The following is a 26,232-nucleotide window of genomic DNA, read 5'->3' on the forward strand; positions in this document are numbered from 1 at the left end:
AGTCTGCATCTAATGATAAGTGATCAGAAGATCAGTAGGAAGTGTAGTTGTAAAGCTGAAAGAGCCAAATATCAATAATAATAAAAATAGCTTTATTTATATGATATCAGTGAATAAAAAGTTATACCATTAAAGTTTCATAATGTTTAAATATGCAATTGAGGCATTATCAACCCTTGTTTCTGGCGATTTTAGATGAAATCTAGACACAAATAGACAGTCAGTAAAATTATTTAAATGTGTTTTGTTGATGTTTTCTTTCAACTAGTCTAACAATTAGTTATGAGATTTTAAAAAGCCAAACATGTTCCAAATAGACCAGTGCATTAAAAGATCACTTCACTCATGAGACTTCTGTTCACACAAGGAGAGATGAGTGGTGAAACACATTTTTAATTCATTCACAGAAATGGACTCCAATGAGATCATGTTTTCTAACAATAAAATATTCATCAGGACACATAAAAAAACCCTAAGAACAGCAGATAAATAATGTGATATAACTCTCAAAGTGCAGGAGTTTGGTAGCAAATCTCCCTGACAAAAGATCACATGGCACCAGATAACAGCACCCGGCTCTTCTATAGGCTACTGACTGTTCCCATGGAAACCATCATTTTACGCATCGCAATAACCAAAAAGCATCAGTTTAAATTACTACTTAGGTTTTCTATACACTGTAAGCAATTGCTGTTAATTTACAGCCAATTTTCTACACTAATCTACTGTATTCATGTAATACAGTTTTGTACTGTAGTTAGCAATGCATTGTGGGCTGGCCAATGTGAAGAATCAGCACAGACACCCTGAACAGTGTGCTAATGTTTTAAATGACAGTACACAACAAGTATTTTTTGGAAATTGGCCGTAATATTGGGGCTGAGAAACGTAATTCCGAGCAGCTTTTCCAGAGAACGCATTTCGGAGGAGATGTGCGGATCAACAAGAAGTCCTACATCATCTGCATCGATCGGGTTGTGCATCTACAAATTCAAAGGTTATTAAAAACGTATTTTTGTTGTCAGTAGGCTACATTATTCATTCTATTATCACCACAAATAATGTTTGAAATGTAACTGATAATCAGCCAGCCTGCTGTCTAAAGTTAGCTAGTGAGTGTGTGATTTTAAAATGTCCCTTATGAGGCTTCTTTGAATAGCTCACACATTTATATTTACGTGCACTTCACAGTCGCCGTGTTTTATCAAATGCTTACCGTTTTGGATCATCTGTGAATTTTCATAAGATTAGTTGGCTGTAACGTTAGCGGTTGTTGCTGGCTAAATTACTAGCTGATATCCAGTGTTGTGCCAGTTCACAGCTTTTCTGAACTAGTTCAAGTTCAGTTCATACATGCTCAAAGTGAACAGTTCACGTTCAAAGTTCACAATTTTAATTCTGAACTAGTTCAAAGTTCAGTTCATTTCACTTTTTTCGTGAGATATTCAAATAAATACTTTTTTTCACACTACGAGCTAGAAATCACTATACGTTCTTTGAAACTGTTCATTGTAGACATTTGCTCATAACACTGCTATTGTTGGTTTCTTAACAGGTGCTGAAACTTGTAGCAATACAGACAAGATAGACCAGTTCTATACTTAGTGCAATGAAATCTACTAGCATTCAATTAAATAAAGAATATATAATATGAAATATGAATATATTATTTGATATATATGATATTATATATACCTATGTGTGTGTATGAAATGAGCAAAACTCTTGAATTGCATTCACACTGGATGGACGTTTTAATTCAATGTGCCGTTTCAAATTCGAGAAGGACGTTGTCGATGTCCTAACTTGTTTTTGCTGCGCAGGTGGACACATCTTACACAGGAAGGAAAGAGTTTTGCCGTCGGGGTCTTGGTTTGCAAGAGTGTAAAATTGTTTTAAATGTTCGTGAGGAGAATCGGAGTCCGTCTCCGTGCCATCACTTCCACTAGCCATCTTGTTTTGTTTTTTTTTAAATCGCAGCGCTCTCTCTCTCTCTCTCTCTCTCTCTCTCTCTCTCTCTCTCTCTCTCTCTCTCTCTCTCTCTCTCTCTCTCTCTCTCTCTCTCTCTCTCTCTCTCTCTCTCTCTCTCTCTCTCTCTCTCTCTCTCTCTCTCTCTCTCTCTCTCTCTCTCTCTCTCTCTCTCTCTCTCTCTCTCTCTCTCTCTCTCTCTCTCTCTCTCTCTCTCTCTCTCTCTCTCTCTCTCTCTCTCTCTCGAGCCTCCAGCCCTCCGCGCTCTCGGCGTTGCTATGCCTAAGCCGCTCTGCTGCAATTCATCATGGGTAACGTCGTGCGGAAGCCAGTACGTTTCAACTATTCAACTCAACTATTCTCAGGCGGACACTACGTTGCCCGCAATGCATTGCGCATACAGTGCCAAAACTATTTCTGCGTTGATACATGATTTAAGCGGCACCTACAGGAGGGAGGAACTTTCTCTCTCGTTGCGTTTCAAAAGAGAAAACAGATGTCACACAGTTTTCAATGGAAAACAAATGCCAACGTTCATTTACAGTGATGTCTGCCGTTCATGACACATAATGTGAACTAATTCACGTTCAAGTTCTTTATTGAAAAATGTGTTGCGTTCAGTTCAACGTTCACGAAAAAATGAGCGTGTTCAATGAACGCGTTCTTTTGAACTCGTTCACGCACAACACTGCTGATATCTTCCCCCTTGTTAATAGCTGCAAATGCGACGAAAAAACACGAAACAATTTTGATGGTTGGAATGGTGTTGGGATAAGTAGAAAGGTGGTTTTGAGAGGAGAGCAAGTTGATTTTATCGCGTAGTGTTTATTGATTACATAGCCAACTTGGTTTATTCGGAATTTCAGCATGGAGATTGATACATGTGGTACAGAATAGCAGCCAGTAATTAATTATACTGGACTTCTTGTTGACATATTTTAGCCTAATTAACATTAATGCATAATATGTTTCATTATGCTTTTGGTTAATGTCAACGCAAATTTTGAATGTTGATGAAACGCAATTGACAATCTGGACTAAAACTCTGGCAATTGTGTAGGCTCCTTAATGTTTGTCCTGCATTGGCAGCAAACATGTTCCCCTGTCAGGTTTGTAGCCATAACTGTGCCACGATAGTGGCTTATATAAGGCACATGAAAATACACCTAATTTAACTTTTAAGTGTGTTTTGCCAGATTGCAGTCGGACTTTTCAAAAATGTTCTTCTTTTAAGTGTCACACTTACAGACATGACCAATGTGTGGTTATTCCTAAATTGTGTGATGTAGTTGAATTAACATGTCATGTTGACTTCTGCAGTGCAAGGTGTGAGAACCTGAAGGCCTTTTACTCTCATTTGAAAATACACATCAGAGAGGGGAAAACAGTTGCTTGTCCTCATAGGCACTGTGACAAGAGCTTTACAGTTGTATCCACATTCACTTCACACATGAGTAGGAAACATAGAAATGGTGCTGAGGAAAATCTGGTTGATGAAGTTGTGAATCCGGACATCTCCCTTGAGAGTGAACAAGAGCAGTCTGATATGCAGATTGATCCTCCCAGTGATGTAGGTGATGAGCAATCCGAGGTTGAAGCAGAAAATGCTGATGAATCCCAGTTTTTGAAAAATGTAGCCCTGTTTTATTTGAAATTGCAAGCAAAGTTGTTGCTTCCGTCGTCTGTCATTCAGACAATTATTGATGATTTTCAGGAAATTCATGATATACGCCAGTCACATTTGCTTTTCAAACTGAAAGAGAAATTGGTTACACTTGGGGTTTCAGAAGCCGACACAAGCAATGTGATCAATGTCCTGAAAAACGTGGATCTCTTTAGGGCCTGCAACACTCAGTCATTGAAAACTGACCAGAAAAGAAAAACAGTTTCCAAGAACAGCTTCAATTATGTTGAGCCAGTTCAGATCCTTCTAGGTCAGAATGAAGCAGGCAAAGAGTGTTTTGCTCAATATGTTCCTATTAAACAATCAATTGAATCTCTCTTTCATTGTGAGTCAGTGTGGGAACAATATAAGCAAGTACACTCCAGTATTGGTTCTAAGGATATTCTTCGGGATGTGTGGGATGGCAGAAGTATTGCAGATAATGTGTTCTTCCAAACAGAGAGCTCATCATTTAGCTTGATCCTGTATCAGGATGCGTTTGAAGTGGTAAACCCGCTAGGATCGGGAAAAAAAAAACACAAGATACTTGCAGTGTATCTCACTCTTGCAGATTTATTGCCGCACAATAGATCGAGCACTGATCACATGCAACTTGTTCTTCTCTGTAGAGAACAGGACTATAAGTATTTTGGTCAAGACATGGTTATGGGCTCCCTCGTTAATGACCTTAAAGATCTTGAGCTCAATGGCATTACCCTGTCTGATGGAAAGGTCTACACGGGAAATTTGTGTGCCATTGCAGGGGACAACTTAGGCTCACATAACATAGGAGGCTTCGTTGAAAATTTCAGCAGGAGTACAAACTTCTGCAGATATTGTGAGATCAACAGAGAAGCATTGATTGCAGATCCTCTTATCCAGGGCAATAACTGCACAAAGCAGTCATATAGTGATCATGTTCAGAGGAGCACTGAAGGACAATCATCCTCTAGTGGAGGTGTTAAATTTGACTCAGTGTTTAATACACTCACATACTTCCATGTGTGTCAGCCAGGGTTACCTCCATGTCTTGGCCATGATCTTTTTGAAGGCATTGTATCCTCTGATCTGGCATTATATATTAACCATCTAGTTAGGGTGGATAAAAAGTTCAGCTATGTTGAGTTGAATCGGCGAATAGATCAGTTCAAGTATTTTGGTAGGGATGCTAACAATAAACCTTGTGAGGTAAATCCAGAGGGTGTAAAACTTGGATGACATGCTGTGCAAAATTGGTGTTTCCTAAGAATGTTGCCTGTCTTGATTGGAGACAAAATAGAAAATCCAGGTGACAACAAAATATGGCAGTTGGTTTTACAACTGAGAGAAGTTGTGGAACTCATTTGTGCACCAGCCATTTCACTTGGCCAGGCCACACAGTGTTCCTCAGGCGACTACAATGATGCCATCAGAGAGGTAGTTGCACATCATAATTTGATAGCAAATGAAGTGACTGTGAAGGGTACAAAATACAAAAAGAACATGTTCATTACGATTGATGATGATGATGATGATGATGAGGGGCTTGTAATCGGAAAAATCAAAGTGGTCCTTGATCATAAGGATTCAGCAGTATATTTTATTGCTCAACAGTATCATGCCATGCGTATTCCTCACATGGGTGTCTATCGAATTACACTGTTGCAGAGAAGCTACTGTTGTGTTAATCAGGAGAATCTGCTAGATTACTACCCCTTGCCTGAGTACACTGTCCATGGCACATCAATGATCATTCTTCACCATTCTATCCCTTTATTCCAGATTAATGGCTAATTTGAGTGAAGAAATCAAGGAGATAATAAGCAAAACTTTGCCAAATCTCCCTGAAGAGACCCATTGGCAAATACTTGCTAAACTTCAGAGCTCTGGCTTGGAGTCAAAAGACGATTTGAAATATGTACAGCAGGAAGACATTGCTGACCTGTTACCTGTGATTCAGTGCCGAAAACTCCTGGATGCATTTAAATTAGGTAATGCATGTTTAATTCAGCGTGGCATTTAAGTAGGGATGCACTATACTGCAAGTACCTGGTGTCGGGCAAATCAGTACTAACATAGGGTACAGGTATAGAGAAATGTTAGATAATTAACCCAGAAACAGTCTGATACCAGGAGCCACCTGTAACATAACAGTAACCATACTGAGTTTATTTTGTGCATTTTTCTTCATATTTGATCATATTGTTGTTGCTTATTGTTGTTACTTTTAATAGATAGGATCAGTACTTGGTGTTGGATAACACTTACACATCAGTTACTACAAAAATGCTCTCACTCTGTCTTTATCACTGTTAGTAAAAATACATTTGCAAACCATGTCAAGCTTTTCAGACATCCCTAGTATAAGATAACTAAATGTTTTTTAAACAAATGCCAATCCACGTTTTGCCAAATGTCTGCATTGACACGGTTATAGCTTTTTAGCGATGTAGCCTAAATCTTTCTTTGTTTATTTTGTCTTTTGAGAGACGGAGATAGTTACGTTGGATCTGCAAGTTATTCCAACCTCCTCACCACTGAGTAGTGCTTCGTCAGTCTCTGAGTCTCGATCGACATCATCCGGCACTCCTAATTCTAGTCCATCACGGCTGTTATTTTCAAGCCAGGCAGGAATCAGCGATTCAAGCAACAGACCTTCCACATCTCAAGTACTGAAAACATGGCCGGAAACATTCCAGGTCCCTTGGGAACAAATGCCACAAGAAATACATTCTGCAATTGTAAACAGCAAGAGACCTAAACCAATGGAGCGACGCCAGATGGTACGAGTACTCGTAGATGCAATGAGGAGGTATGAGGCTAACCCCACTCGCTCACAGTGCCTCACTGTGATTCAAAATATCATCAGGCAGTACCCAAAGAGTTTTGCTGATATGACCGCAGACGAGTCACTTTTGGGTGGCGGTTATACATCACTTTTGATTCAAGTGAAAAACCGCATTGAAAATGTGAACCGTAACGGAAACTATGCACACCACCGAGCCTCTAGATCCAGTTCTAAACTCAAGAGGGGGCCAACCGACACTTATGGATGTACAAGATTTCAGCCAGAGCTCCCTCCACAAGTAACTATTGAGACTTTGGAGCAGAACCGCCAAAGACTGGTGGAGATTTACAGACCGGAGGGTGCAGGTGGAGTTGAAAGAGCAGAGGTCCAAAATGGAATGGAGCTGACATTCTGCCTACAACGTCGTCATATAAATGAACTTCCACCACCTGACATTGAAGATATGAAAAGCAAATGGCCTTTTCTTTTCACTCAAAGGTGCATATATGCACATTTTGAGTTGCTCACAGATGTCAATGTGCTTCGTAGCTTGGAACAAAGCATGGCGGAATGTGGGAGAGTCATCACAAAATACTTCAGGGAAAAACCTACCAACTGAGATGTCAAAGATGTCCTCTCTAATTGTGAAGATAAGGAGATGGCACTTTGTGTTGTTCAGCTGCTCATGGCACACTTTGGAGTGGACCTAACAGGGCTTGTCCTTCTTACAAATGTAAGTTTATATTATCTTTCTTGCCCTGTGTTTTACATTTTGAATGCCATATCTATTTATTCACAGCAATTGACTGATGATACTTCAGCCCACTTCTTTTACCTCTAGGTTACTGTCACCAAGTGATTTTGGATTATTGACATGTTTGTTTATTTTCCTCCTTAAAAATCATATTATGTCTCCCGTCTTTGTCTGTTCTCTACAGGTGTCTGCCACCGCAGCTGACGTTGAGACAACCCTCACTCTACCTGCCAGTCCTCGTCTGATACTGCTTGGTATGCATTTCATTGATAGACATATTATGTATCAGATTGGCCATTGTTCTTTGAGTTTACAGATGTACACGCAAGGTGAGATACATTCTGATGTTGCTAATACTTTAACTTTCAGCTGGAACCGGGCAAGTCACTACTGGATGGATGGATGATCACCCTTGAGGGCCGTGTCATACCTGAGGGCATCACATCAACCTTTTTGACGGGACTTGCAGCTGTCTTTGCGATCTACTATATATTCAACCTTCAGTATCAGGAAGAGGCAGCCTGTACTCTGGAATTCATTCAGAGGTAACACTCCTTTCATTTCCTTGTAATTATTATGTTTTTTTATTGTATTTTATTATTTATGTTTTTGTTATGAATAGCAGAACATGGGGACAAGTAACAAAAACATTTCAACCCTCAACACGAAAAAAACATGAACCATGCACACGAGAATACAACATATATTGAGTAATTCTTCTGCTTGATGCTCTTGTCCGAACTCTCTATATCTGAAACATATTTTCTTTTAGTTATGTCTATTGCTATGCAGTGGAGCCGATTCCCATACCAAGTCGCCAATAAGCTTGAATAGAGGCGTAATATGTGAACCGTCTCCAGTTCGTAGTAATACACTGGCAATTTTCAACAAATGAAATAGTTCCAAGATATAGAAGGGTCTGATAGAAATAAATACCTCATTATGTCAGTACCGGATGGCAACTCATATCACCTTATGGAATAAAACCCAAACTACCCCTTTAAGACAACATGTTCCTAATAGTTTTCCATTCATTCTCTGATCTTAAAATGTTTGTGATTTCAGGCGCTTCATTGGTATCAACCCAGAGAGAGGAACAAAGGCCATCCGGGGCAAGGTTGTCTCCAAGAAGACGGGTGTGATCCTCCAGAAGAAGTCGGCCACAGTCAACACACACGTCTCCACACTACTGAAGAACCTCATTGACTTTGAGTGGGACTTCATATAGGTCAGTGAGCTCTCTCACTCCATGTGTTGTTTGACAGACTGACTTTGCCACATTATGCCACAAAACACTTCCGTATTCCCAGCTTTATAAGCATTTATTAAGCATTGTTATTGTGCATTCCCGATTTTAGTTATTTTTGATGAATTCATTTTGTTTGTTGCTGTTTTACAGTGGCAACACTGGTAAGGAGAGGAACAAGGACCAGCAAGGTGATGGTCATCTCTACCTGAACCAGAAGAATCCTCTTTGTATCAGGACTGTCCACACCCTCCCAGAATCTTCCTGAAGTGAAGCATGCACCTACCTCACAGGACTATTTCAAGAGGCAAAACACAAGCCCCACAGTTTGCTATTGGTGCGTATGTTCTAAATGGTCTTAATAATCCATATTTTCAAAATGTTGCTAAAGATATTCAAAATGTTCTTACTGATGTATATTTTCAAAATGGTCTTAATACACATTTTGTAATAGTTTTCTAAATAATGCTTATAATGCATTTTTCAAACAAGTTATTGCTGATGTATATTTATTTTCAGACAGCAGAGAATACTATATTGCAGTAAATTTAAATATTTTAAACTGCTTTTTGAGAGAACACAAACCTCACAGGATTATTTATAGGTTAAACACCTATGTCCTCTGTGTTAGTTTCCTTGGTGTTCAGCCAAATTGTTTGACCCAAGGTCAAGTTCAAGTTTGTTACAACAAACAACTGATGTCTCAGGTGTTTTCACGTCTGGTAAGGTGCAGTCTCTGACGTGCAATTTGACACTTTAAATAAAAGTGTGTTTGAATTGAATCCTTCCAAATAGTTTATTTCCCATAATGTTCATAATAATGCATATTTTAAGCAGATGTCTGTAGCCTACAGAACAATACATATTTTATGTTAATTTAATTATGAAGATATTCGAAAATGCTAAATTGAGTTGTTGCACTATAAATCAAGTAATCTACTGGCAACCCCCTAACCAGAATGTTACTGTGAATTATGTAATTTTTTAGAGTAATAAACTGAAATTGTTCAACAGTATGAATACTGTAGAACTTCAGTATATTGCTGGCGGCTCTGCTACCAGAATTTTACTGTTAATTGAAAAAATACAGCAGTATACTGTATGCTAGTTTTACAGTAAGAGGCTGTAAAGTCATTTCACAGTACGAGTACTGTAGTATTACAGTAAAGCTCTGGTGTCTTTGCTGCCAGCACTTTACTGTTATTTGACAGGAACATTTGTTACAGTATAGAACTATGGAGAATGTTTTTGTACGATGAGAGTCTGGCTCTTCCCTTCATCTCCCCTTTTATTACAGCTGCTTGTCCAGTTGCCTTCACAGGGGCAACAGGAATATAGTGGAAGTATCCTAATATCAAAGACAACATTTTTCTTAAGCGTAAATACCCCATTGATAAAAGTCTGAAGATGTTATGAGTCTTAAAATTGGCGGTTACTAACAAGTGGCTAAATGACTACTAAACATCATCACGAAGAGCATTAGCCGCCTTTAGCTTAGCGGTGTTGACGTGATGTACTCAGTGTGATGTAGCCATTTAGCCTAATGTTAGCTTCTGGCAATTGCATTTACAATTTCAAAATCATAAAGTCGCATCATATCAGGACCTCGCTTTGAGCTTAACACTGCTGCTGCAGAGGATTCCGTCTGTTACTGCTACATCAATGCGTTTGAAAAAGCCCTCGTGTCATTCTTAGATACTTGCGCCAGTGTGCGGCCCCGGCGTGTTCACAGTACAGTGATGGTCAGCTGACCACAGTTCCTGAGCTAATAGATCGATATAAGCACCAGCAATAAAGTATCTCACCCCCTCATTCCCTCACCTTTACAGCAGTGTGGGTAGAGGACTTTGCCCGGGTGTTAAGAGTCCCATTAGTTTCCTGCATAGACCACATTCGATACATAAATGATTGACATCAAACTCTGTGGTTGCATCAACAGTATAAACATTAAGCAACTCAGTAGGGAAATATTTGAGTTTTTATATATAAATAGTATTTTTTAAATCTTTTATCTGTATCTATATATAAATAGTCAAAGGTACATTAAAACCTTTGGAGGTATGTCAAGAACGCTGAAGAATCATTTTGGTAAGAAAGGTCCAAGCTCTGTAAAAATCATGATGTACAGATTCAGGACAATAAAAGCCTTGGCAATAGACCTTTTCCCCCAAAGACACTGGACTTTGTCTAACTGATAACATTAACAAAGTCATTACACGGTGCAAGGGCCCTGATCCAAAGAATGGAAACGCGGTCATTTTGAATGACCACAGCTCTTTCTGTGCTACCAGCGTATTCTTTCAACTTGCCACTTATTCTGAATTCTTGTTTTTTGGTTGTCAAGCAGCAAAAGTTGTAGATAGATGGTACAGTTTTTGGTAACACCCCAATCCCCAACACTGAGGGGGTCAAATCAAAAGTGAAAACTAAATAGAGACAGTACCTGACACCAAAAGAGAAAGAAGTTGAATCAAGAGGAGTGGTATAATGCTGTGGAAGACGGCATATATGTCGAGGTCTGATGAACATTGGTATCTGATATCTAAAGGGCTCTACTTATCTACAAAATATCTCCATAAAGAGTGGTTCACCCAAATTGCTTCACGGTGTTCTGGAGTTGGAAAACTTGTTAACACCTTGACAGTTTTAAATTCTTCTGTCACAGCCATGCACATGTGTATAAAAAAATGGCAAGACCTGGTTAAGCCAACATGGCTGCCTCTGGGCTGAAACACATGAACATTTCCAGCCCCAGCTGACATGATAAAGCTACTGAAAAACTGTAGAATTTTGATTGGCTGACTATTGAGGCGCCAGATGTTGTTTACTTTTTCCAATATTGGTATGTCCTCTCAGGTCTGGACCCAACACAGAGCCGATGTGGAACTGAGAACTGGTTCAGGTGAAATCCTCTTTTCGGTTTGAAGACCATGTTTGTTCTTCAATCTCCTGAAAGCCACTGCTGAGAGCATCCAAATCCTTTTTTGTTCCAGGGAATCCTGAGAAGAGAAACCCCCCGCCCCCCAAGTCCAGTTCTTGACCTCCAGTGGTTGATGAGATGGAGATGTTTTAATTAATGTCCAGAGATTGTCGTTATTAACATGCTGCGTTTATCCAGGAGATGGGACTGCAGCCCTGGTTGTGAGGTCTTCGGCTGTCAGCGCGTCTTCCTGTAGTAAACAATAGCTGCTACCAATGCTACTGATGCTACTATAGCTACTGTCCTCCACCGGGAGAAACCGCTGATCACCCCCTCCTGGAAAGATCAAAACACAGAAAAAAAGATTAGGTCTATACAGCTCTAAACCAACATTTAGAATGTGTATAGCACAGAACCTCACTCACCCAGCCTCCCTGCTGCACGAGCCACGAGTGGAGCTGCTCTCTGATCACCTGCAGAACCCAGCCGATGATGGTTCTGATGTTCTCTAGGTGGTTGGTGGTCAGGGCCTTTAGAAAGTAAAAACAGGAGACCAGTCAGAACAACTACTACTGACGCCACATATCTGTGGGTAAATATCCATCCAACCTTTCACTGAAATTAGTTCTTGCTGGGGCTCGCTTTGTTGGTTCAACTTGTGACCCACTTTGCTTTTCCACTCAGAGCCTCTGAGAAGCCACGTCATGACTAACAACGTTGGACGGCGTCAGGGTTGTGCTCATGTTGTTATAAAACCCTCAAAGCCAGATTGAATAGCAAGCACCGGCTGCAAACTGGCCTTGGAATTGGCAGAAGAAACGGGCAGCACAATAATGAACACATTTATTGCAATCACAAAAATATAAATAAATACAACTCATTTGGCCAACATCTGATAACAGCTGGTCAGATAGCTCTGCTGCTCTCTACAAGAAGGGACAGAGCAGACTCTTCCTGCTGAGGAGACTGAGGTCTTTTGGGGTGCAGGGGGCACTCCTTCAGGCCTTCTTTGACTCTGTGGCATCAGCCATCCTTTATGGTGTGGTCTGCTGGGGCAGCAGCATTTAAGCTGCTGACAGGAAGCGACTGAACAGACTGATAAAGAAGGCCAGCTCTGTCCTGGGGAGCCAGCTCTGTCCTGGGTGTCTCACGGAGAGATACCGCAGGTCCTTCCTTCCTGCAGCGGTCAGACTCTATAACCATCTTGGCCCCCGGTAGACCCCCTCACATATAACAACACTGACTATAACACCCCCTGATGTGTTAATAACTGTGCAATACACATCTGGCTGCTATACTTTTATTTGTGTGTTTTTGTTAATTGTGTGATTCTTGTATATATATTCTTTTAGTATCTTGGATGTAACATTAAGCTGCCTGTGGCTCTTTATGCTTACAATGAAAATGTCCCCTCTGTGGGACGATTAAAGGTATTCTGATTCTGACTCTGATTCAATAAAAAATGGGGTCATTTCATTGCTTAAACGTGTGTTTTCTTTCAATTGGCTACTTTTTCTGAATTATTGTTTGTTGGTTGTCCAGCAAAGGTTGTGGATAGCTGGAACATGTTTTGGTTCCACCTCAATCAAACGCCAACACAATAAATAATAGAATAGAGAGGAGAAGCTGCTAGCAAAACAGATAGCAGTCCCATCAAGCAGAGTACAATGACGATATATATATGTCAAGGTCTTTCCTAGACTGAACATTGGTATCTGAACTGAAAAGGGCTCTGCTTGTCTACCAAATATTTCCAGAAAAGGTAGTTTACCCACAGTTTTAAATTCTTCTGTCCAATCCATGCACATGTGTATGAGAAAAAGTTTGACCGGTCTGTTTTAGCTCCTCATACATTAACACAAAAACCATTAATCATCACCGCATTTTATTCATCACCCCTTTCAGCTGTAAACAATGCCTTAGACTTCTGGGTACATGAGCAACTGCAGTGAATATACAAAGAATACACACTGAAAATGTATTAGGTTTACCCATCCATTTCCTATGTCGATAATTTCTGTAACACTATATGTGTTACAAAGTAGACTAAACCACTCGAAATTCAATGAAAGCGGTGATCAGTGATGTTATATGTTCAAATTCCTACTGTGCAATAGGGCTGTCAAAATTGCTCAAATGACGTTTGAATATTCCCTCTAAAAAAAATACAGATATTCAAACTATTGGAATATCTGTATTTGCGCATTACGTCAATAACAGGACAAACTAATACAACGAGACACAACTACTTGTATAGGTAGCTTATTTAAGTTGAAACATATTTGACAACATATTGCTTACACAAAAATAAGTAAATGAACTACTGGCCAAGACAGCAGACGTCACTCTTGCTCGCTCACTCGCACGCACTCTCTCTCTCTCGCCCGCAGTACGGTACCTCGGTTCCAGTTCTTGACAGAACTCCCTGAAGCCTGTCCCATCAAAGACACAGGTCGGTCTCATGTCCTTACATATGAACGAAATTAATTTCTGCGTGCAGGCCTCTTGTCGTGCTGCAGACAAAGAGCTTGTGGCGGGCGGTGCAAAATATGTGTCGAGACGTGGCTGTTTAGCTGGAGTTCCACATATTATGCCATGCTCATTTGGGTGCACATTATCAAGATGTGACCTCATGTTGCTAGTGGTCGAATGATAAGCTAACTGTAGCTTACATAGCTTGCATACTACTTTATCTCGAGGCTCCACAATTTTACCTTCTACCGACCAAAATCTGAAGTATTTCCAGACAGGGCTTTTTAGATTTCTTGGGGTTAAAATCACGTTCTCTGCTGCGGTCGAGTTGGGCTCTGCACTTTCTGCCATCTTCCACATAAGTCAACTTTCAGCAGTGATGCTGTGCCAGACAGTGCAACTCCTGTGACCTGTCCCTAACCCCTCAAGCAGCGCGCCCACTCGCAAAGCAGACAGCCGCGCCGCTGGTGTGTTTTTCCACATTCGATTATTCATTTTCACCTTCGAATGTCTGTTTTTAAAAATGATTCGATATAAATTCGAATTTACAATATTTGTTGACAGCCCTGCTGTGCAATCAAATGTAAATCAAAATATTTATGGTTAATGAAAGTAGCAATGCCAAAGTGTGTTTGTGTTGTGAGTGTGTGTGTGTGTGTGTGTGTGTGTGTGTGTGTGTGTGTGTGTGTGTGTGTGTGTGTGTGTGTGTGTGTGTGTGTGTGTGTGTGTGTGTGTGTGTGTGTGTGTGTGTGTGTGTGTGTGTGTGTGTGTTTGTGTGAGAGTGTGAGTGTGATGGCTTCTCCACACGTTTCCGTTGCGTTGACAAGCTTTGCCGAACTGCATTGTCGTTCCGTTGCTTTGCTTTGGCTGCGTGCTCGCGGTGAAAGTTGAGAAACGTTCACCTGAAGCGCCAGCCAATCAAATTCTGTGTATGCAAATATGCCAGTACAAGCGCTAGCCACTCAAACCACGTGTATGTGTGTCTGGGGTGGGAGATTAATGTGATTGGTTGTTGGTCGTGTTAACCCCAAGCGCCAGACATGCCCACCGGCAAGGGGCAACGCAACGGAACCGTGTGTATGCTGCGTGGGTGTGTGTGTTACCCGGTGTATGAGTCTGTAGGCCAGATGGAAGAGAGCCACCACGCGCCCCCAGTTGATGCCGTCAGCAAAGATGTTCCGAGCCACCTTCATGAAAATGTCCTGAGCACAGTTGGCCTGCACCTGGTTGATCAGTCTGGCAGGGAGAAAAGGACATATTCAAACATTTAGATTACTCTCATTAAGTTACATTTCTCTCAAATAAGACTTGCATTTCAATTACTGAAACAAACAGAAGCAACACTTGCTATGGTGTGAACAAATCTCAAACAAAGTGTCAATAACATGCAATGCAAAGAAGGTGCATTTTAATATAAGTTTGCAAAAAAAGTAATGATTCAGGAAAGAATGTAAGTTACTATCACATTATTGGCCAGCATGAAAACGTGACATTGAATCTGTAGTTCTCAGACGACCCGAGACATTAATCATTAACAATGTCTCGACTCCAACATTTAAGCATGATCTAAAAACTATTTTATGGGAGTCACACCTCTTCCTTTCTTTCTGTCAGTGATTGGGCAGCTGCTGCGGCTGACTGGACTGCTCTAGTACAACATCTCCACTGTTTTATTCCACAATAAATCTAACAAAAACATTATAATTTCTTCCTTTCAAGTAGTTTGGTTCCAATCACTGGACCTGTGGTGACTGCAGGTCTGATTGATAACGAAGCAAACCGGTGGATGGAGGCTCACTGACAGTCCAGAATAATATGGTCATTCTTCAGTCAAGCTAACAAGGTATGCATTATTTTAAAATCCTGTTTTACATAATGCAAAGTCCAACCAGCAACAAGAGATTGCGATCAGCTGTTTGTCTGCCATCAAGTAATTATTGTAGAGAGACACAGGTAGGGTTGTTGCGATCTCAAAGATTTGCATCAGGGATGTCGGAGGACTCGTCTAACTGAGTGTTCTTGTCCTCTATGTGAAGTTTGCCAGAAGTGATGGTATGAAACCCTGATGCGTTTATTGATAAGTGACACCAGATGTTGGTAAAAAGCCTTTAAGTTTACCAGTTGTCTTTAAATGCTACATTTGCACTAACCACCTTTAAAAGCACAATATTTTCTTTTCTTAAAGTGCTGTGCGGTGGATCTAATTTATGTGGATCTGAATAATGGTACATGTGGATATGTAAAAGTAACTGATAAATATGTAAATATATTAAAGACTTTAAGGTGTTGTTTTAAAAAATGTAATTTGTGGTGGTAAAATATGTAACTGTTTTTTTTTTATACAAATGAAAAATAAATACTGCACCAAGTGTAAAACATAAAATACCTTTAAGTAATATATTAAAGTGTCTTCTTTCCTTCTTTCTTTTCTTTCTTTGTCTTTATTTTGAAAAAAACACTATTAAGTACAGCATCACTGCAGTCATTTTTTCCTAATCAGAATTGGTTTTATTACCAAGAGCATTTATACATAAGGAAATTGCCTTGGTATATGACACAGAAAGAACAACACGTCGCAAAATGAAAAAAATGAAAAAAGAATACTGTTACAAAAAGCTACAGTGGGGCAAAAAAGTATTTAGTCAGCCACCAATTGTGCAAGTTCTCCCATTTAAAAAGATGAGAGAGGCCTGTAATTTTCATCATAGGTACACTTCAACTATGAGAGACAGAATGGGGGAAACAATCCAGGAAATCACATTGTAGGATTTTTAATGAATTCATTGGTAAATTCCTCGGTAAAATAAGTATTTGGTCACCTACAAACAAGCAAGATTTCTGGCTCTCACAGACCTGTAACTTCTTCTTTAAGAGGCTCCTCTGTCCTCCACTCGTTACCTGTATTAATGGCACCTTTTTGAACTCGTTATCAGTATAAAAGACACCTGTCCACAACCTCAAACAGTCATTCTCCAAACTCCACTATGGCAAAGACCAAAGAGCTGTCAAAGGAGACCAGAGACAAAATTGTAGACCTGCACCAGGCTGGGAAAACTGAATCTGCAATAGTTAAGCAGCTTGGTGTGAAGAAATCAACTGTGGGAGCAATTATTAGAAAATGGAAGACATACAAGACCACTGCTAATCTCCCTCCATCTGGGGCTCCACGCAAGATCTCACCCCGTGGGATCAAAATGATCACAAGAACGGTGAGCCAAAATCCCAGAACCACACGGGGGGACCTAGTGAAGGACCTGCAGAGAGCTGGGACCAAAGTAACAGAGGCTACCGTCAGTAACACACAACGCCGCCAGGGACTTAAATCCTGCAGTTCCAGACGTGTCCCCCTGCTTAAGCCAGTACATGTCCAGGCCCGTCTGAAGTTTGCTAGAGGGCATTTGGACGATCCAGAAGAGGATTGGGAGAATGTCATATGGTCAGATGAAACCAAAATAGAACTTTTTGGTTAAAACTCAACTCGTGGTGTTTGGAGGAGAAAGAATGCAGAGTTGCATCCAAAGAACACCATACCTACTGTGAAGCATGGGGGTGGAAACATCATGCTTTGGGGCTGCTTTTCTGCAAAGGGACCAGGACGACTGATCCGTGTAAAGGAAAGAATGAATGGGGCCATGTATCGTGAGATTTTGAGTGAAAACCTCCTTCCATCAGCAAGGGCACTGAAGATGAAGCGTGGCTGGGTCTTTCAGCATGACAATGATCCCAAACACACCGCCAGGGCAACGAAGGAGTGGCTTCGTAAGAAGCATTTCAAGGTCCTGGAGTGGCCTAGCCAGTCTCCAGATCTCAACCCCATAGAAAATCTTTGGAGGGAGTTGAAAGTCTGTGTTGCCCAGCGACAGCCCCAAAACATCACTGCTTTAGAGGAGATCTGCATGGAGGAATGGGCCAAAATACCAGCAACAGTGTGTGGAAACCTTGTGAAGACTTACAGAAAACGTTTGACCTCTGTCATTGCCAACAGAGGGTATATAACAAAGTATTGAGCTGAACTTTTGTTATTGACCAAATACTTATTTTCCACAATCATTAGAAAATTAATTCATTAAAAATCCTACAATGTGATTTCTGGATTTTTTTTCTCATTCTGTCTCTCATAGTTGAGGTATACCTATGATAACAATTACAGGCCTCTCTCATCTTTTTAAATGGGAGAACTTGCACAATTGGTGGCTGACTAAATACTTTTTTGCCCCACTGTATTTAAAAAGGCTACTACAACAAATTAAAAATATTTACATATGAGAAATACTATATGCTGTATTTAAAGTGGAGAGCTGTGCTGATTGATGCTGCAGGATACACAACAATCAGTTGCGTTTCCAAGCCCACGACGACACTCAGACATGTATTTCTCGCAGGTTCACACTATTTCATTCGGTTTCCTTTAATGCGTTAGTTGTTTCTCCTCCTATCTTCCCTCTCTTGAGCTCATTGAAACATCATTATTAATCATTCGTCCTTTTGGGTGTTTATATCAACAAGAGCTTGAGAGAAAATTCATGTTATCCCTTCCTTGTGTTAAAAGAAGAACAAGTGGCTTGCATTTATTTTTACCATTATTCCCCCGGAGCAAAAACCCAAATTATGGTTGTGTTCTCGACATTTCACATACGGCCATGGTTTTTCATTCACAACACAAGCCCAACTGCCCCCGCCAGCAACGTGTAAGAAACAGCGTCTCAGGGTATGTTAATAGTTAACAACCTATTAATGTGGCGTACCCACTTAACGGGAAGATACTCAGCTACCAGACCATATTAACCATTTTTACCTTAACGACACATAATTCCAACACCAAGCGTCTAAATCAGTACTTCAGCACACTCACAACGAAAACGAGCTAACGCTACATAGCACGAGTGAGCGACGGCGATATTTCAACTTCACGCGATCTGCACAAACGTCATATCATATGGAACAATCAAAAGTTGTGTTCAAGGGCATAAAAACGCTGCTGAAGGTAAATCCAATGTCTCTGTGTCACTTTGAAATGATTACTGATAATCCATCATTATTTATTTGTAATAAACTGGTACACAAGCGATGCCATTTTTCCAGTTTTTTTCAGGGGCGGGACATTTTTCGACAAATCTCTAAGCGGTTGACCAATCACAGCAGAGTGTGCTTTTGCAAACATGGGGGCATGAGCTCTTCAGAGCGTTTATAGGGTGGTGGTGGCAAAGGACTTGACCCGGGAACTGGAAGGTCACCAGTTCAAGTCCCCCGAAAGACTACCGAGGTGTCCCTGAGCAATGCACTATTCCCTACAGCTTTTCCCCGAGCGCTGTGCATAATGGCAGCTCACTGCTCCTAAGACTCAGATGGGTCAAATGCAGAATGTAAAATGTCCCCTCTCTGGGATGATTAAGGGTTTCCCCATGTAAACATGCTTTAATGGAGCAACAGAATACATACATGAACCTGAAACAGTAGCATAATATGACCCCTTTAATGTAAAGTTTGTGTCAGTGGGGGGCCTGGCCTTGTTATTGATATAATGTACATTGTGCAGCTGTATTATCTAGTAAATCACAGCTGTCTGATCAGGACTTGGCTGCAGATAACCTTAAGAAATCTTGATGGAGTCCTCTCTACATTGAAGCGCTGTGACCAACAAACCCCATGGATCTGTACAGCTTACCGTTGGAGCTCAGCGTTTCTGTTCATCTCATCTGCGATCTTCAGCAGCTGCTCCACCACCTCTTTGACATGAGGGTCCTGTTGTTCGTTGGGTCTTCCTCCCAGGTGCTCCGAGGAGACGTGTCGACTGGGCTCCTCCGTGTTTATACGTTCAATCACATACCTAGGACAGAGAAACAGCTTTACCAAGGGAAGAGCACACATTTGTGTTGGAGTTTCACACTAAAAATGATGACTTATTTAGATGAATTGCTTTAGGAACGAGGCTCTGCAGCTATTATGAGAATGACTACAGGCAACAATAACTCTTTCAATATACATATAGACATGTTCGCCTTCCTGGGAAAATGTCAACCAATCCTTAAATACACTAGTATAGTGTGAGAGACTGGAAGCTTACAGGATATCCAAGTAAAGGTTCAAATTGAAAAAGGTTGCAAAAATACATGTAACCAGTGAAACAGACATGAGGAAAAGAGTTGATTTATGTAGGGTCAGCCTCTAATTGTGTAGCTTTTTGCAAAAAACGCAAGAACTGGTAATGAGTAGCATCTCAGCCAGTCACCATGACAATACACTGGGGGTCTGTTTGGCCTGAAAAACCTGATAGCAGCATCCCTTTTCAGAATGAGTTGAAAGGCAATAATCAGGAGCATCTTCACCTCTTCAATTTACTCAGAAAAGAAAAACAAACATTGTGTGAGTCTGTTCTTGTTACGTGATGATGTCTGTTTTTTTAACTGCTTTACTCAACAGAGGTTATTCAGTTGTCTCGTTTTTTTTCCCTTTATTGAACTTACCAACATTATTCTTAACGCTTACTTGGGAAGATCACACATGCTTTCATATCATCTCAGTTGAACTATTGTAATGTAGCCAATGTTGATTCTTCTTTTAACCATGTAAAACCCCTGAAAAGTGATGTATGAATTCAGTTTGTGTATTACTATTATCATTTAGATTGAGACCTACGCTCTGAGTACCACCGCTCCTTGCTCCAGGATGGGATCATCAATGATATCTGTACAAAGGAGAAGAGAATCATTAAAGCATTCACACTGCACTATTGGTATTTATAGACAATGTGAGCCATATTCTTTCCAGAATCCAAAAAAAGGAAGCCGTTGCCATAACAGCTTAACAACTATTAATGTTGAAAAGGGTCTTGTTTTGATAAAATACTTTGTACGACCACTTAAATAGTTTATACAGCTATAGTTTGACAACATTTCAAATCAGTTATGAATATCATACAAGTCATATCTAAATATTAAGTTATCAAACAAACAATTTAAGAGGATAATATTAGAGCATTAGGAAGAGGCATTCTCGTATAATGCTGTTAATTTAATAGTTATACACCTATATTAATATGTACAACTTTTACAAAGAGTATGGGAATTAAATGACGGAACAATAATATTATAAACAATCAATTGTCTATATAATAATAAAAATAATAATTAAAAAAATACATTTTATTTGGGGGGCGCCTTTCAAAGCACCCCAGGACAACTTACAGGGCATAGGGTAGCATAGGGAGAGTTAAAACAGTGGACAGCCCGGGTAAAACAAGACACACAACAGGAAGTGGTAGAACAGTTTATAGTGGGAATGCCAGTTTAAATAGGTGGGTTTTGAGTTGTGTTTTGAATGTTGTTATGGAATCAGACTGTCGGATATGTAGTGGCAGGGAGTTCCAGAGTCTGGGTGCTGAGCAGCTGAAAGCTCGTGCACCCATGGTGCTGAGCAGCTGAAAGCTCGTGCACCCATGGTGCTGAGCAGCTGAAAGCTCGTGCACCCATGGTGCTGAGGCGAGAGCTGCAGATGGACAGTAGTCCAACGGAGGAAGAGCAGAGGGTGTGGGAGGGGGTGTACTCCTGAAGGAGGTCAGTTATGTAGATGGGGGCTTGGTTGTGGAGAGCTTTATATGCGAGTAGAATGTTTTTGTAGTCAATACGGTAGCGTACAGGAAGCCAGTGTAGTTGAATGAGAATGGGGGTGATGTGGTCAGATGAGTTGGTGCGGGTGATGATCCGGGCATCAGAGTTCTGAATTATTTGCAGGCTATTGAGGAGTTCGGTTGGAAGGCCAGTCAGGAGTGCATTGCAGTAATCAATACGAGATGTAACGAATGAGTGGACCAGGATTTCAGTGCTGGGTTGGGACAGAGATGAGCGGAGTCTGGAGATGTTCCGAAGATGGAAGAAGGCAGTGCGGGTGATGTTTTTAATGTGTGGTGCGAATGAGAGGGAGCCTTCCAGAATGACACCGAGGCTTTTGTGTTTTTTGACTTGGTGAGGGTGGACTTGGAGCAAATGAGCAGGGCCTCAGTTTTGCTACCATTGAGCTTCAGGAAATTCCTGCTCATCCAGCTCCTGATGTCCTCAAGGCAGGTGGGGGGTGAGGGAGGTGGGGGGCAGGGCAGTGGTGGGTTTGGAGGAAATGTAGACCTGTGTGTAGTTGGCATAGCAGTGAAAGTGAACCTCATGGTGACGGAGGATTGTGCCCAGGGGGAGGAGATATAAGATGAAAAGGAGCGGACCCAGTACTGACCCCTGGGGGACACCCTAGGAAACAGGGTTATACCGAGTTGTACAAACTGTTGTCTGTCAGGCAGGTACGATGTGAACCAGGAGAGTGCAACACCAGTGATCCCAATGCCAGCCAGGCCGTCCAGGAGTAGTGGGTGAGAAATGGTGTTGAATGCAGCGCTGAGGTCAAGGAGGATGAAGATGGTGAGAAGTCCGGAGTCAGCTGCACGGAGGAAGTCATTGGTGATTTTAACCAGGGTTGTTTCTGTACTGTGTTTTTGACAGAAACCAGATTGAAAGGGTTCATGGAGGTTGTTTATATCAAGATGGGACTGAAGCTGTGCGGCAACCACCCTCCTAAGCAGGCTTTTAGGTAGGTGGGCGTCTGGGCATCCTCTGGACGCCCTGTACTAAAAATAATAAGAAATTGGACGCCCTACTTTTAGGCAAGACGCCCTAATTTTTTCCTCCGCTGTTTTCCCCGGTAACTTCGCTGAATGTGATCAAAATTTGCCGATTCAAGCCGAAATCTCGCGAAATCGCACTAAACTCACATCTCGCGAGTGACTTGCGGCGAGTCGCGAGACTCGCATTGCATTGGTCGATTTTCCGTGACGCGGCGTGGACGGGCGCTGTATTGGTGTAATATCTGATATCTCTTTAACCTTTTACGCGGGAAGAAAGTGCAGGTAAGCTTGAAACTTTTAACAATCTTTACAAACATGACAGAAAGCCTGATAACTATAGGAGCATTTCGGAGTTTTTCTGGCTTCTTTGGTGGCAATAACTGTCGATGAACCGGGGGAAAAACCACAACAAAAACGTCAGGACGATGCGACCGGCGAGAGGGGGGCGCATGACGGAGATCAAAATGTGTATGGTTCCTTTGAATAATAACGAGCCTTTACTTTTAAAAGATCGATAAATGGATGTTGTTTGTGGAGATCATTGTACTTAATTCCCACTATTGACATATTTACAGTTGATAATGTCCTTTATAATAGTTGATTGATTTGATATGAAGGCGAAATGAAAAATAAGGCTAAATGAAATTCTTTCTTCAAGTTACTGTGAAAGATGAGGAAAAGAGGAAGAACACAGACAACGATATCCAGCTTCTTCCAGCAGAGTAGTCATGTAAGAATTGTTTTCTTGTGTGAATGTTCAAAGGTGTGAAAGGTCAGAAAACCATCACAAACACATAGCTAATACAGCTGTATGCTAAGTGTCTTGCATAAATATATGATAAATGATATAGATGAACAAAATTGAATAAGTAGACATACAAGATGTATGTGACAATTAAGTTGTACCTTTTAGTTTCAGTTACACTCACTGTTCTTTGTAATAACTTATGAAACATATTATATTGTTTATCAATCAGTGTAATTATAATATTACCAAAAAATTATCTGGTCTTCCCCACCCCCGACACACACACACACAGCATACCTCCTCCCAGCCTCAGCACAAACATAATGTTGTAACAAACACAAAAACGTGGCTGTATTTCACAAAATTTGCACCTCAAAATGCAGGAAATAGTGTTTCAGAGAGTTATGAATTTAAAAAGAAAATTTGGGGGGGGATGCCCCCGGGCCCCCCTACAATATACGCGCCTGTTGCGCTCGCGCGTTGCTAGGCCATTGAACAAAAAAAATCCTAGCTAATAGCCTGCTCCTAAGGGTCTTGGAAATGAAGGGTAGGTTGGAGATGGGCCTGTAGTGGTTTAGCTCGGCTGGGTCAGCACCGTGTTTTTTGAGGATGGGGGTGATTGCAGCCATTTTGAGGGTGGGGGGTACAATTCCAGAGTAGAGGGAGGAGTTAATTATGTCAATGATCATGGGTGATATCGCTGGTAGACAAGCATTGACCAAGGTGGTGGGAGGAGTATCAAGCTGACAGGTGGTGGTTTTGGCTTTACGGGTGAGCTCTGAGATGGTATATTCCGATGCTGGGAAGAAGATGGAGAGGGAGCTGATGAGTGGTGAGCCAGTGGTAACCATCCAGGGTGGTTCAGTTAAGGAGGTGCGTGCAGAGGCCAGCTGTAGGTGGATGGTGTTCATTTTGGAGTGAAAAAATTGCAAAAATTCAGTGCACTGGTCAATGGAGATATCTGGGGGGAGGGTTTGAGGAGGCTGAAGTAGGTGACTGACTGTGGAGAAAATAACTTTGTTGTTACCAGTGCTGATGAGGTTGGAGTAATAGGAGGATTTGGCAATGGAAAGCGCATTCTTGTAGAGGTGAAGGTGATCCGACTACATTTGGGTGTGAACTGAGAGTCCGGTGTTTTTGCACACTATTACGACTCTGTCACATTTGACAAGTACTCTTCACATGTGAGTTACACACTTTGAGTTGAACTTGTACATATGTCACAGTCCCGTCAAGCCCATATTTCAGTTTAATTTGTCCTATATTTATGTTTCTCCCTTTTTGTGTAAGATAATTTGCTTGAAATCAACATGAAATTAACTTTAAAATTACACCTGAGGGGGGAGCTTACAGCCTGAGCAGACCTACACCCTGACTCAACCCTCCTGTTTTATAACCTTGTTTTGTCACCAGCTGCACTGTAAAGATCGGGCCGAGCAGACATATTGACTTTATGATACTTTATGATGCATACGATGACTCTGCATATTTCACAAACTCTCATGACAAGACCAGTCCCAGCTATATTTATCAGCATAATAAATAAATAAACCAGCAGTATTAAATCAGCTCTGATCAGAGGTGGGAGAAGTACTCAAATCTTGTACTTTAGTAAAAGTAGAACAACTACAGTCTAGATAATAATAAATAAATAAGAATAAACGTTGAACCTTGATTCAGTACCAGTAGAATTTTGAGGTACTATTTGTTGCTACTTTGTACTTTTACTCCACTACATGTATTTAATCCCTTTAGTTACTTTACAGATCTGGATTAATGATGGTAAATATAATCAGCCCTTAAATCAGACTTTAGTTCACCTGCAGTAAATCCAGCAGCTACCCTGCAGTATACAAAGCCATTCAAACTAGCTGCACCTTTACCAGCTCTGAGAACACTTTAATGATCAATAATTATAAAATATATCAGAGATATTATTCTGAAATGGACCAACCAAACAATGACTACTTTTACTGTCGCTACTTTAAGTACATTTAGATGAGAGTACTTTCTACTTTCACTGGAGGAACATTTTGAATGCAGGACTTTTACTGTGACAGAGTATTCCTACACTCTGGTACTTCTACTTTACTCAAGAACAAGATCTGAGTACTTCTACCTCCTCTGTGGACTTCAGGTAGTCTTACAAGACATTGCTAGCTTAAAGTAAATGTGTAGAAAACCTCCTGCGCAACGGAAGTTTCACATTGTGTCCCCGCTCCAGAGAGGGGTTTCCTCCCGCGGTGTGTCCCACTGGTTGGGGTTGGTTTGGGTTGCGGTCAGTGGAAGCCCTGCTATCTGGCTGCGGTCACAGTGAGGTTGAGCACCACAACAGACGACAGTTTGGAGTCCGGTTCGGTCAAGGTAGGTTGTCGAAACTTTATCGAGCCAATTGTGTTCAATACGGTCTCTCAATTTAATAAAAAGCAGATGTCATAATGGTATTCAGGACATGTCCACTAAGTTTGTCACTTTAATAAAAACATTTCGTTAGCTAGTGTCCACCTGACATGGCTTCACATACCTTCCCCGCCCTCGGCGCCCTGCGGCTCCTGGTATTCTTTTCCCTCTTCCCGGCTGTCTGCCATCACCTCTTTCACTTTTTATCAGCTCGAAAGGAGCTGGGAGCGATAAATGAGCAGTTAGATGTTTGGTTCCAACATTTAACGCTAAGCTTGGCCGAACAAAGTCACAAGAAGTCCGTCTAGTCCGTTCCGTGAAAACTTTTTCTCCTTCCTCAGAAGAACAAGGAAGTGAGATGGAAGCGCGCACTGGCCGCCGGGTAAGCGCGCCTCGTTTGTCCCATGGTATTTCCCCGGTGAGCATCTGAACGTCCAGTATTACATAAATTTAAACAGAACAAAACCATATTGTCATTTATTATGATTCATTTAATAATTGTGAAATTAGCGTGATGTACATGTAATGCGGCAACCTGGGAATGTGATAAAATGTGAAATACTGAATTTCTCGGTATTCTGATTTCTTGTAATAGTCACCACCACAGCTGAATGATAATTCCAGTGGCATTCAAAGTATTCAGGTCCTCTACTTAGGTAAACATACTAATATTACAGTGCACTCCATTA

At 41.1% G+C, this 26,232-nt stretch overlaps 1 protein-coding gene and 1 pseudogene across 1 annotated transcript; one reads left to right on the forward strand and one right to left on the reverse strand.

Annotated features, from left to right (window-relative positions):
• Positions 1-928: 928 nt before the first annotated feature.
• Positions 929-8,666, forward strand: LOC134863094 (uncharacterized; annotated as a pseudogene).
• Positions 7,312-25,902, reverse strand: zgc:153993 (uncharacterized protein LOC767645 homolog). Its single transcript, XM_063881460.1, has 6 exons — positions 25,668-25,902; positions 20,427-20,475; positions 19,456-19,617; positions 14,894-15,026; positions 11,744-11,848; positions 7,312-11,654 (listed from the first exon to the last, which is right to left on the reverse strand). The coding sequence occupies exons 1-6, from the start codon at positions 25,729-25,731 to the stop codon at positions 11,556-11,558; spliced, it is 612 nt and encodes a 203-aa protein (XP_063737530.1). The 5' UTR covers positions 25,732-25,902; the 3' UTR covers positions 7,312-11,555.
• Between the last annotated feature and the right edge of the window lie 330 nt (positions 25,903-26,232).

The sequence above is a fragment of the Eleginops maclovinus genome, chromosome 4 (genome assembly GCF_036324505.1).
Source record: "Eleginops maclovinus isolate JMC-PN-2008 ecotype Puerto Natales chromosome 4, JC_Emac_rtc_rv5, whole genome shotgun sequence".
Taxonomy (NCBI): Eukaryota; Metazoa; Chordata; class Actinopteri; order Perciformes; family Eleginopidae; genus Eleginops; species Eleginops maclovinus.